The sequence below is a fragment of the Chondrus crispus genome, genomic scaffold (genome assembly GCF_000350225.1).
Source record: "Chondrus crispus Stackhouse genomic scaffold, scaffold_59, whole genome shotgun sequence".
In the NCBI taxonomy this organism is placed as follows: domain Eukaryota; phylum Rhodophyta; class Florideophyceae; order Gigartinales; family Gigartinaceae; genus Chondrus; species Chondrus crispus.
In genome coordinates this window covers 208,012-220,101 of record NW_005178559.1, presented here as the reverse complement: position 1 = coordinate 220,101, position 12,090 = coordinate 208,012, and the positions used below count along the sequence as shown (strand labels likewise).

Below are 12,090 nucleotides of genomic sequence, written 5' to 3'. Positions count from 1 at the left end.
CCACAAACATGAACGGACTCAGTATCCTGAGGCTGCCTCTGCTTCGGTGCAGGATTTGCAAAAGAAGCCCTCCAACGTGTGTGTGAAGGGCTCGAAGATCGTCCGCTTGATTCCCTAGTGGACAGATGGCAGGGATGCATGTATTCTATTCCTTTGTGTTTGTTGCATGTGAATGTCTCGTGGGGGTGCTATGAAACGTTGTGTCACTACTCGCAGGCGCTTTCGGAACTATTGACTGAAGTAGAGCTAGACGAAGCTGTATCTTTACTTGCCGTTTTCCGACGCCTTAGACAACTGAGTCTAGACCGTGAAGGTATTTCTCGTTGTTCTGCTTGAGATGCTTGAACAGACAGGCGACATGGCGGCGAGAAGCATTCCCTAGGATCGGTCCTCCAAGACATGAATCGCTGTTGTTGACGCCGGCGACGGTGTAGGAGCACCCAAGGTGAAAGAGTGGAAGAGTGGAAGAGTGGAAGAGTGGATAGATACTGCACTGAACTAATTAATGGGATCGTTTTTCAGGAGTCGTCGAAATTAACGTTTGCATTGGTATATACCGTTGGCCCCAATAAAATCTTTTTTCAGTTTCTCTTCTGTACAGTGCATCCTGCCTTGGAGTTGTTCATTTACATGCGAGATGTTTAACGCAAAACTCGGCTCTCATCCTGTAGTAAACCATTTTCCGCGGGAAACCAGAACACTCATCCATCTGACCTAAATTGTCAAAAGTCCACATTTTCCCACTACTGTATACAGTACATTTATGGCGCATCCTAAAACTCTCTCAATTACTTCCGTCATCTGCTACAGTACCGTTGTGAATCATGCTCGACGTGAATACACTTAGTCGGACCTACATTGCCCTTACGTCTGTAGTGCCCATTGCGTATTATCAATTCATATGTGTCCTTGCATTTACTCTACGGAACGGTCGTGTAATCCGCATACTTAAAGGATAGTGCTCCGCAATAAACAATGGTGGGAGGAGGAGCATCCACCCGGCTTGTGCCGAATCTTTTGCTTGCGCTTGGAGAGGTCAACTCTCCTCACCACTGCTCTATCATAGGCCCTCGATAGCCTCATACCATGGACATATCCAATCACGCCTCGAGGGCCCATCCGACAATCGTACAGTGACAAAGAGTCTTCGGTCCATCCTACAGCGACTGGACCGTAGCCCAACGGGGCACGTACTCTTCATGAAGATAGCACAGCATTATGTCTCTTGAGTCGAGGCGGAGATCGGCAGCCTGTACAAGTACTGACAAAAGGCAATCCTAATAATAGAGAGCATCTATGTTCCCTTCGACATGCAATCTGACAAAAAAATATAGAGCGTCGTTGCTCCCGCCAATGCGTCACAAGGTTCGAGATGTGGAGATATTCTCGCCCGCATCTCAGCCTCGACCGACAACCCTCACGCCAGATCACCACACTCCAACGAATGCAATGCAGTACCTACGGTGGGGTTCCGTGCGCAACGTCTACACTCCTACAAACAGGTTGCATGAAGTATTAATGTTTCCATGACGTACATGATTGGTACAGCCAGCGGCTACTCCACATCCAGTCTCGATTTTGCAAGTGACTGTTCGATGAGACTCCGGTGCCATTCCGCTTCAAGCTCCCATGCTTTAACGGGAATTAAAATGCGTGAATAAGCCATCCATGCTCTGTCGCTCGTGACGTTCTGTAGACAGTGTCAACCAATGGAAGGGGAATCAAGGGGAGGAGTTCGCGGAGCATCTTGCGGATGTCATCGTAAGACCTGCATGGAAGGGTTAGCCTTGCCAATTCCATTGTTGACGTCCTCGGCCTCCTTTAACCAGAACCCTCCTGCAGCGCAAAGGCCCTTCACTTCTCTGTTTTACTTGGCCGAGGGCACCCTCATTTTCTAGTTCTCCGCATTCAACCAAAATAAATACGCTGATCCGCGTGGCTCCAACGGATCAGAAGTCAGCTTCTTCTTCGCAGACGACAATCCAATTAATACACAAAAGGCTACCTTGACCGCCAGAGGAAGCGACAGCACCCTTCGCTCCGGAAATTTAAAAACTCAGTTCACTACCTTCCCAAAGCTTGTATCAGCCGCTTCAGCCTGGCTCATGCTATTTGTCCCCCATATATCCCACACAAACTCATCATCAAAGCGTCTTCGCGATCAAAACCAACTAGATCTGGGATATTTTGCACGACAGCTCTCAACCACAAGAGAGAACCACTTAGCATCGATGCCGGATCGTTTCAGTTCGATCAGCAAGTCTCGCATAAAGTCTGCACTCAAAAAGTTCACAAGTGCCCCGTCAACCTCGCATTCGTCGATGGCTTTTGTCAGGGACTTGCAAATCTCCTCTAGTGACCCCACGCCCTTTTCTCCATTCTTAGCTAGCCACAGTTTGCAGCGCGCAGCCCCTACTCGCCTTTCGGCATACGACCTGTTCTTTTGCACATAATTTTCGATGAACTCTGTTGGTTTTTTGCCCCCCAGAATGTCACCCTCGCAGTCGTATACGCTCTTCACAACTTCAGAGAATGACTCTCGAGCATTGCTCTTCGCTATCTCATGAGCAAGCTTCACCGAAATTTCTAGAGTTTTCGCATCTTCCGGATACATTCGCTGCGCTCTTCTGACGGCACGGAGCGCCTGTAGGTACTTCCGTTTTCGAATTGCAAGCTCAAAAGAGATAACCTGAGTTTGTAATCGGTCGCTCAAATTTCGCTCAAGCTCCCGAACGATTCTCGTCGCCTCCTCCAAAATCGGATCTGACTCCCCGCTCTTCTTCAACAAATCCTTCACATGATCAGAACCTGAAGGATCAAGTTCCATCCACCCAGAGTTTGCCTTCGCCTTGTTCTCACTCGCACCAGAGCCCCTTCCTGACGCCTCCTTCGCAGAGCCCTGGTTCTTCGCAACCCCGTTTGCAGTTGGTCTCCCCGGATTGGTGGGATGTTTCCCAGATCCCTTGCTTCCTGACGTCCCGTGTTGAGTCTGTCTTTGACGCGCAAGCTGTTTCTTACGTTTAGAAATAGCCTTTTTCCGCTGCGCGTCTGTCATCTCTGCAAAGCCTTCTATGTCAGCATGCTCGCCCGTTAACATATTCCGCTCACGCTCCGGCAAATCATAGAGGCGAAGCAGACATTGCGCAATACCAGAGGCCGCCCGGGAATAGTACGGATGATTGCGAATATGGTCTTCAAACCGCAGCAGGCGCACGTACGCTCGCAGCGTTACTTTGCGTATGCAGTACGAATGGAAATCGAACTGGTCTTCTACCATATCTGCAAAGTGGCGCTCGACGGCTGTGAAGTGTTTCAGAGCTTGAGACAGTTGCCCTCGTCTTAGGTACGACTCTGCTGCGCCCAGTTCAAACCACATGCATTGCATGTCGTACAAAGCCTGTATACCTCCTGAATCTGCATCCCTGGTGAATAGTGCCACCCACGCCTCGGCTTCGGGCACCATGTTTGCTTGCAGCGCGTACTCTGAGCACTTTGTGTTGAGATATCGATCGGCGAGATCCAACTTTCTGGCTTCATCACACACATCCACCGCTTTTTTGGGATCTCCACAGTGTTTAAGAATTTTCGCTTTAACCAGATAGCATTCAACTGTGGCAGGGCTGAGCTCAATGGCCTTTTCGATGGTATCCAAGGCGCGATCATATTGTCTAAGGCAATCGTAGTGCTGCGCCAGAAAGTGAAGTACCCACAACAAAACTGGGGTGGGGGCATTTCCGTCACTTCCATTCTGCTTGGAGGCCGTAGAATGGTCACCCTCTGTCTTACCCGGCATCAGTGTTAGAGCAGGCAGATCTCCGTCGGCGTCACTTTCAAGAGACTGTCGGAAATTCTCAAATAACTTGCCGAGGGCCGCTGCCTTGGTTGGATTGCTATATAATGGTCGCATATCCGAAAACAGCGACGATACTCCTTTTCTCAAAAACTTGCGCACGTATGCATCGACTCTCGGGATAAACTCTGGGTGTTCGGCGGACGGCAATATATCAAGAGCAATTCGTTGAGCGGTGCGACTTCTCGGAAACTGCTCGCTTAGCTCGTTGCAGACCTTGAGGGCAATAGTAATGCTCTTATCATCGGAAATAGGGGCCAAATCACCGATGGTTTGCTTCTCGATAACGGCGAGCTTGCGCAGTCCATAATCAAGGTCGGGATCGGCAAAATGTGAGGGCACTTCAGCTACCGGCCGCTCATACGACATGACTCCATTGGGCTCCTTAGGCTGTTTTTCATTCGCTGAACAAATTCTGAAACTCTGCAATCCTCTCTGATAAATACGATTGTCCGGATTAATTCTGAGCAGGGCGACGAGTTCCTCAGCGGCTTCATCGAAGCGACCTAGAGCACCGAGTATTCTCGCCTTTGTTTCGCGCAGTGCAAGCTTATCGACGAGCTTCGGGCCGCAGTCTGCAATATGTTGAAGCGCAGCGGCGTGCTCGCCGCTCTCCTCGAGAACGAATGCTTTGTACAAAAGCAGCTCAGAGGCTTCGTATCTATCTTCAGGGTCATTGCTCTGCTTAAGCGTTTCGCGATAGGTATCCAAGACGGAGACAGCCATGGAATAATTATCGAGAAGATGAAATGATAGTGCAAAGCCGATCCAGTTATGTCTCTGGCTCGGTCTGACAGTGAGCAGAGTCCTCCTTGTATCCTCAAGACCCTCATAATCGCGAATTTGAATTTGCAAAAGGGCGAGATCACGAAGAATCTGCTGATTATCCTTGTCGAACTTGAGTGCGTTCAGATAGGCCTTTGCAGCCTCGCGATAGTCGCGGTCGGAGCGGTAGAGCAGTCCGTACACATGCCAGCATATATGGGAGCGCATGTCCATGCGCAGACCGCGACGGACAAGATCAGTGGCTTCTGGTTTCTTGTCGAGGGCGTTGAGGGTCAGACCCTTCATGGCGAGGGTCTCGCCATGGTGTGGGAAGCGCTTGAGAATTGAATCCGCAGACTTGAGGGCCTTCTTGAGCTGCTTGGTTTCGTAAAGACGGACGACGGCCTTGAAGAGGTTGGCCTCCTTCGGGGGGAGAGCGGTCGAGCCAGCTGGATTCGGACTCATAGTTGGGTGTGGGTGCGCCTAGGCGCGTGAACGGAGAGAAATGGGAGCGCCGGAGAAGGAGGAGAGAAGGGGTTTGGTGGATGGGAAGGACAGGACAGTCAGACGACAGAGGCGCGAAGAGGAATGGTCTAGGGGGCCGTGCGGAAAGGCGAAGGCGCCGCTCGGCGGACTGTTGAAAGGCAGCCAACCAGAATTACGTTGGTCGCATCCGGGCCGATCCGTTTCCTCAGTTTTTGATCCGGATCACGAGCGCCTACATTTCAAGACGGCCCGTGCAACATACCTCTGCCCACGCGCCCCAGCTTCTCCCTCTCTTCTACATCTCCCTTTCCCCCCTCCCCTTCTCCCATGTCCGTCCACGCCGAGCACCCAACGGCTAGACCGCCCGCCCCCGCTCCCCCGGCACTGGCCCCCGCCCCCGCCCCCTCCGACCTACTCGCCCCCTCTACCCCTGACCCCGACGACGAGCCCTTCTACGTCTTCAAGCGCATCGCAGTCCTCGGAGCTCGAGGAGTCGGCAAGTCCGCGCTCTCCATCCGCGTCGCCCAGAACCGCTTCGAGCCCAATTATATGCTCACATTTCAGGACATGTATCAATGGCGGCCCGTTGTCAACAGCGTCCAATATGATGTCAGCATCCTCGACACAGACGGGCAGGATGAGAACTCCGAATTCGGCATGCGCTATACCACCGGCGTTGATGCCTATGTGCTTGTGTTTTCGGTAAGAGACGAGAGCTCCTACGAGGTCATCAAGCAAGTCAATGAGAAGTTGCTCGTCACCCTCAATGTCACAGAACGCGTCGGCACGTCCGAAGTGCCACGGGTGCTCGTGGGCAATCAGATTGATATCGCGCACCAACGCCAGGTTCCATCCCAAGAAGCCGCCAAATTTGCGAGCAACGAGGGTATCCCATACCTCGAGACTTCGGCCTTTACGTCGCAAAACGTTAACGAGGCCTTTGACTCCGTGCTCTGCATGATTCAGCAAAACCTCCGCAACAGTCATGTTATCCCAACCCACACTGAAGAGGACGAAGAGGAAGAGGACATTAAAACACCCGACTTGCCCCCACCTGAGACTAATCCCAACCCCGGCTGTCTCATACAATAGTCTTGCGTCCTGCACACATGTCTTTCGCAATTTTTGTTCACACCAGGACGCCACCTTCATGCTCTCCTTTTTCGGTCATCGCTCCACCTGGTCTACCTGTATACATCTTCTGTATTTGTACAACAATCTTGTAAACCGTGCTTTCTTCTACGCCCGAGGCGTCATACCAGTTCCTCATTTATTAGCATGCTAGTTCCATAAGCCCATCTCCTCACCTTGCCCTTTGCCACCTTCTCCACGGGGTTGTACACTAAAGTTGAATCGTCTAGTCGACACATCCCGATATCTTATTACACATTACCTTCCCAGCTTCGTTATGCTGAAGTCCGCGTTCGGTGCTAGCGCCTCACCGAACTTCCCTCCGTGCCTCTGAATTTCGCTTTGATCAAACCTTGCCGCTATGCAGACGTTTTTTCTGCGTTGCCGCAATCTATAGCGCTAATAGACCCATCATCAGAAACCGCTACTGTCTTCATCCCCTTCATTGCAAACGTCGTTCCCCAAACCGAATCTCGGTGTCCCTTGCAGCTATACAAAGTTTCCCCCATCCGCCGATCCCAAATATTAACAGTCCTATCACTCCCCCCGCTCACAATAAACTCCGAATCATCTGACCCGGCCGCACTCAGGACCAACCCTTCATGCCCCCGACATGTCTTTGCGACATGCCCAGAGTCTAAGTCATAGATGTTCAGCAACTGGTCATCCGAAGCCGTGAGCAAGAGCCGCGAGTTATTCTTCAAAAATGATATCGATCGCACTGGCCCCCCGTGTTTGGCCATATCCCCCTTCACGATATTTCCCGTTTCCACGTCCAAGATTGTCACGGATCCATCATGCCCTCCTGCTGCGATCAGCTTTTCGTCTTCGCTGAGCGCCACAGACATGACCATCGGATTCTCTCTCCGCAATGAATCCTTCGACTCCTGCTGTTTTCCGATTGAAAATGTCTCGTCTACCTGCCCAATCGAAGTGTCAATGACTTGTACGGCCCCGTTAGCGCCGCCAGTAATGACAACTTTGCCATCCCGCGAGATAGCAACGTCCCATACCTCGGCCATTCCCGTTCGCTGGATTGTCTTCGGGTCGATATCGTGCATTGAAAGATTCCATATCTTCACCGTGCCATCCAGTGATGTCGAAGCTGCCGTCGCTCCGTCATCCGCGAGGGCTAGTTTTACCACTGGGAGAGCATGCCCTGAAAAGGTCGCAAGCTGTTTGAAGGGCCCGGAGTTCTTCGCATCTTCTGTGTCACTTTCCGCGTCGTTGGTAAGCTCTGTTTTCGTCTTGAAGCGCCATGCCTTTAGTTTGCCATCGCATCCGCCTGTTACAAAATCTCCGATTGCATCCCGATCGCCGGAGTTCCATGCCGCTAATCCCCATACACCATTCTCATGGGCATTATACTCTGTTCCAATTTTGGTGAAGCGCTCCATCACAACTTGCACTGCTGAGACAGTCGATTGAGATTGCTTGGATCGAGTTGAGAGGCTACCGATTCGCGAAGAGTACAGGTAGTGCTTCCTGTTTCAATCGAAAAGTGGGTGGTGTCAATACTAAGACGCAACAGCGGCTACACGCAATTCCAATCTAGAGTTGCGCTTGATGGCCTTCCGGTTTCCGAGTAAATCGGCAGATGCCCAAATGCTTGGAGAGACGGAGGGGTGAGGTCAGGGACAAATAATTTCCGGGGCACCTTAAGCAGTGTTCAATAAGCACCAGCCTGTACCTTCCCCCGTACTACGCGTGCAGCATGCTTCAGAAGACTCTGTTACGTGGATGTCAACAGGGTATGATACGGAAAAGATCAAGCGAAATTTTTGAGGAAAAGGGCAACAAAAAACTCACGTGTCCAAGTACTGGTCCCGCCCTGCCTCTGGGTATCTCACAGATGTCGTAGATCATGATCTTGCGATACACACGCACTGGTTGCCAAGAAAAGCGTCAAAACTTCCCACAGACTTGTAAACGGGAACCACCTTGAGCTACAGCAGTACGAAACGCATTGAATGACATAAGTCTCGCCTAGCATCAAAATGGCCGCCGCCAGAGACATGCCGCCTATCAAGAGCGGCAGGATAATGCACATCTCTGAGCTCGGGTCCTGGGCCCCAGACGATATTCACGGCGATGCTGTGCGTATTCTGGGAAGGTAATAAGCAGTCCGTGCCCTGTTGAGTCAGATGTTTGCAGCCGTTTGACTCCAGATTCTAATTTTTGAAACGAAACTTTACGACCCGTTTTCACTGATTCATGCGAATACCGCTCTTATTGCATACAGGGTGAAAGGTTTGGATGCCCTCAGAAGCAGACTAACAGTGGAATATCATGGAGCAGAATTGCGCATCGACGCATCTATGCTAGGAGAATTTGGACAGTTGCGTCCGGGGAAGCTGCTTCAGTTTCTTGGGGAACTAGAAAAAGACAACGGCAAGGTTTGTCATTTGAACCGCGTCTTGCTGTCAACCGGCATCGCGCTCATCTGTGTCTACTAACGTGAATGTCTACCCTCTTTTCTTAGTTCATACTCAAAGCTAGGCTTTGTCGAGACATGACTGGGCTTGATGCAGACCTATTCGAAAGATCTCTGAGAATTCGACGACAGCTTGAAACACGAATATTACCGAGCGCTGAGCCCTAGTATTTCTCACGCAAATGATACTCTTCTCTTCGAAAAGGAGATTTATATTTATTGTGGGGGCGTGATTGCTTGGTTAGGTTCGCTTGAGTTAGCAGTTGGTGAGGAAGAATTCCGCGATAGAGCCATTTCCATGCCTCCCTTATTTTCAAGTGAGACGGCCACGGGGCTCAAATCTGGGGACTCCGTGTGAGCTTGCTTTGCCTTTTCGGCTGACCGTAAGCGTCGTCTTTCGCTATCTTCAGCGTGACGTGTTGCGATACGTTCTTTCCGGGCGGTCTCTTCTATCCGTTCTCTGTTATCTTTGACACTCTGTTCGAAAGAATTGATAAAGTTGAACAACGTCCCGAAGAAGTCCTCTGTTTTTGCTGACTTGGGTTCATCTCCAAGATGCACCGCCAAATTGGAAAACTTTCGCAGCATTTCTTCTTGTAGTGTTTGCAATTCTGCCACTGCCGTCTCAGCCTTTGTGTACATTCCTTTTGCTACGGCCAGGGCGTTATTCTCCGTCCGTTGAGAGGTGCCCTTCTTAGGCGTACTGTCCACGGCGTCCTCCTCGTTAGCCACAGTCTCTGGATCCTTCTCCCGTTGTGAGTTTGGGGATAGAGCAGGGGCTGACAACATCGATTCGGATAGATTTGACGAACGACGAGAGGTTTTTGGCGGTGGTGGTGTGCTCGGAAGAGAAACATTGGGGTCCCCGCCATCCATCTCCTGCTCTTTTACCATCGCTGTAATCTCACGGCCCATCACGGCAACGGCTCGTTGAAAAGCGGAAAGCTCCCTTCCAACGTCTTCCTTTGATATTCGCTTCGCCTTGGCGACCGTCTTCATATCCTCCGGAAACAACAACGCATCAGGATCCTTCTTTTCAAGCAAGTCAGTTATATAGTGAAGTAGATTGAAGCCTCGGTCCCGTCCCTTCGTTTCAGACAGCTTCGGGAGGATTTCAAGTCTGAAGCCGCGGGCTGATCCCTTCGCTGTTCCAGCGTTTAAGAAATTACCGATGGCCAGAATCGCGGCCAACACTTTCTCAAAGCGTTTTGACTGTAAGACTTCCTTCGAAGCGGTAATCACTGTTTCCAATGACGTCTTGATTTCCCCTTCAACTTCAGTTGCTGTCCTCATTGTCAGCATCGTGCGAACTTTCATTGTCCACCGCGGTACTCGCGCAACGTGGTACGCGAAATTTTCGGCGGGGTTCAGCTTTTCAACTTCTTCCTCTGGAGCAGCGAAATTCTTCGCCATTTCAAGCTCCTCAGATTTGAATTCGTTCGCACAAAGCGCATTGACATTCTCGAATGATAGTTGTTCACCCAAAGGGTCAAGTTTTCCGACTGCCAGCGTGATCGCCTTCGGTGCACACTTGAACTTGCGCAGCATGATTAGCGTATTTGTCATTCGTTTTTGATCTAAAATACCTGCAGTCACCGGACCCTTTGTGTCGTCCTTGCTCTTGTCACCATCCGAGTCTGTGAAAACTTTAGGTGGTGGTCGACTGCTGAATTTCTCAAGAAGCTCCTTTTGAGTTTCGTCATCCAGGGAAACTGCATCCAGGAATTCCTTTTTCGCATAAAGTGTCTTGTTCACCTTCATATTTGAAATAGTGTTCCAGTTTAGCCGTTTAGTATCATTTCTCTTCGGAGTTATGACTGATGGAGGACCCGTTGAAGGAGCCCCAGGAGCGCCCGGTGGCCCCAAAGGTCCTTTTGGAGGTAGTAGGCCTGGCGCTTTACTTGGAGGCCGTAACTTGCCCATCGGTGGTGGGGCAGGAGCAGGCTTTCTAAGGCCGCCCATAGGAGGCGGCGGAGGTGGCGGTGCACCACCTGGTTTCATACTCGGGGGTGGAGGTGGTGCAACAGGTAAGGCCGATTTTGCACCGCCGAAACTTGGTGGTGGAGGCGGAGGAGGAGGAGGTCCTTTTCCAGTACCTGTGCTTCCTGCACCGCTAGGAGGGCGGGGCGGCGGCGGGGGCGGCGGAGGCGGAGGTCCTACAGACCCTTGTCCACCTGCAGGTTTTAGTCCCGGTAAACCAGAGGCTGGCGGCGGTGGTGGTGGCGCTGCGCCCAAAGCACCCGATGGTTTTTTAAGTGCTGCTATGCCTGGAGGTGGTGGGGGTTTCTGTGAAGCTGACGGATCTGCTTCATGTCGCATAACCTTCACCTTATCAACGACCTCTTGCGTCGAGAAGAACTTGCGACCGGTCCCATTAGTCCCAGCGTCTTTGGACTCAACCACAAGAGCTTGAAGGGCCTCAGTGATCTGCGAGAACTGTGAAAGAATATCTGAATCGTCAATGGCATTTTCAGTACTCTTGGCTAAAAAGTCATCCGCCCTGAACCGGCCTGTTCGTCCAGTCTGCTTCACCCCTCTTAACAAGACCTGGACAGCATTCTTGAGCATGTCTGCCTGTTTCTCCTCGCTGCTCGCGCTTTCGTTTCCATCATATTCGCCCTGTTCCTCATCGCTATTCTGCGCGTGGGAGCTGGTGTGTCTTAACACATCCATTTCGTCAAGTTCCTCTTCATCAATGAAACGTGCAATATCACCAAACCCGTCTTCTTCAGAAGAGAATTCCAGCTGATGCTGATCAGATGTCCTTCTTGCCATAAAGGTTTTGGCAAGAACTTCCTTCGCTGTCTTCTGTCGTGAAGATCTGTCTCCCGGCTGTTCTATACCAATCTCTTCCTTGTATCGCTTGAACACCTCTATGAAGTCGTCAACTGTGTCTTCCTCGAAGTCACAATCAAAGGTTTCTTGAAGCAACTTGGCCTTCCGCTGCGTGTCACTTCCGCGGAGTATTTTCTGGTTCTCTTGTATTCTCTTCTCGCGTTCGGCATTTTTCTGTTTCATTTCTTCAAAGATGTCTCCGCTTTGAGTGCGCGCTGATACCTGCGGTTGCATTATAGCTTTCATTGATTTTGGAGCGACTTTGGGTGCCCGAGTGACTATCTCTTGAACAATCTCGTTGAGATCAGCGGCACGCCCAAGCAAGTCTGCATCTTCCACGCCATACATATCTTCATATCTCTGCAGAGCTTGGTCGGAAAAGTCGTCTATGGAGACACCCTCAGGTGGATCCAGGTATTCGAAGAATAGGTCGACACCGAAGTCATCAATTGTCTCAAACTTACTCGCGAGGGCTGGGGCCATTTCGACATCTTGGAAACGCACGCGGTGATACGGAGGTTGAAGGAAGCCTGTGTGACCTGCAATAGTAAAAAGTGGTTTGGTGTCGTCGGAAATAGGGACCCAGTGC

The 12,090-nt window shown here is 51.0% G+C and overlaps 3 protein-coding genes; 1 reads left to right on the top strand and 2 right to left on the bottom strand.

The window, feature by feature from the left end:
• Positions 1 to 899: 899 nt before the first annotated feature.
• On the bottom strand, positions 900 to 5,080 carry CHC_T00007027001 (hypothetical protein). XM_005710404.1 is given in 5 exon segments: positions 900 to 2,161; positions 2,162 to 2,767; positions 2,915 to 3,777; positions 3,829 to 4,054; positions 4,202 to 5,080. The coding sequence occupies 4 exon segments, from the start codon at positions 5,078 to 5,080 to the stop codon at positions 2,162 to 2,164; spliced, it is 2,574 nt and encodes an 857-aa protein (XP_005710461.1). The 3' UTR covers positions 900 to 2,161.
• Positions 5,081 to 5,428: 348 nt separating this feature from the next.
• Positions 5,429 to 6,193, top strand: CHC_T00010214001 (Rheb1). Its single transcript, XM_005710403.1, has one exon. It carries the CDS (start codon positions 5,429 to 5,431, stop codon positions 6,191 to 6,193), a length of 765 nt encoding a protein of 254 aa, XP_005710460.1.
• A 141-nt stretch (positions 6,194 to 6,334) lies between these two features.
• On the bottom strand, positions 6,335 to 11,849 carry CHC_T00009469001 (Formin-like Protein). XM_005710402.1 is given in 2 exon segments: positions 6,335 to 8,882; positions 8,883 to 11,849. 1 exon segment carries the CDS (start codon positions 11,847 to 11,849, stop codon positions 8,883 to 8,885), a length of 2,967 nt encoding a protein of 988 aa, XP_005710459.1. The 3' UTR covers positions 6,335 to 8,882.
• Positions 11,850 to 12,090: the final 241 nt, after the last annotated feature.

What these genes read in the sequence shown, in the direction of transcription:
- CHC_T00007027001 (XM_005710404.1), bottom strand. Translation starts at nt 5,080, where the DNA reads ATGAGTCCGAATCCAGCTGGCTCGACCGCTCTCCCCCCGAAGGAGGCC. An exon ending in TTTCCGACAGTCTCTTGAAA is followed by an intron (nt 3,778 to 3,828) that starts GTGACGCCGACG and finishes CGGGTAAGACAG; the next exon opens with AGGGTGACCATTCTACGGCC. An exon ending in GGAGACCAACTGCAAACGGG is followed by an intron (nt 2,768 to 2,914) that starts GTTGCGAAGAAC and finishes AAGAGCGGGGAG; the next exon opens with TCAGATCCGATTTTGGAGGA.
- CHC_T00010214001 (XM_005710403.1), top strand. Translation starts at nt 5,429, where the DNA reads ATGTCCGTCCACGCCGAGCACCCAACGGCTAGACCGCCCGCCCCCGCT.
- CHC_T00009469001 (XM_005710402.1), bottom strand. Translation starts at nt 11,849, where the DNA reads ATGTATGGCGTGGAAGATGCAGACTTGCTTGGGCGTGCCGCTGATCTC.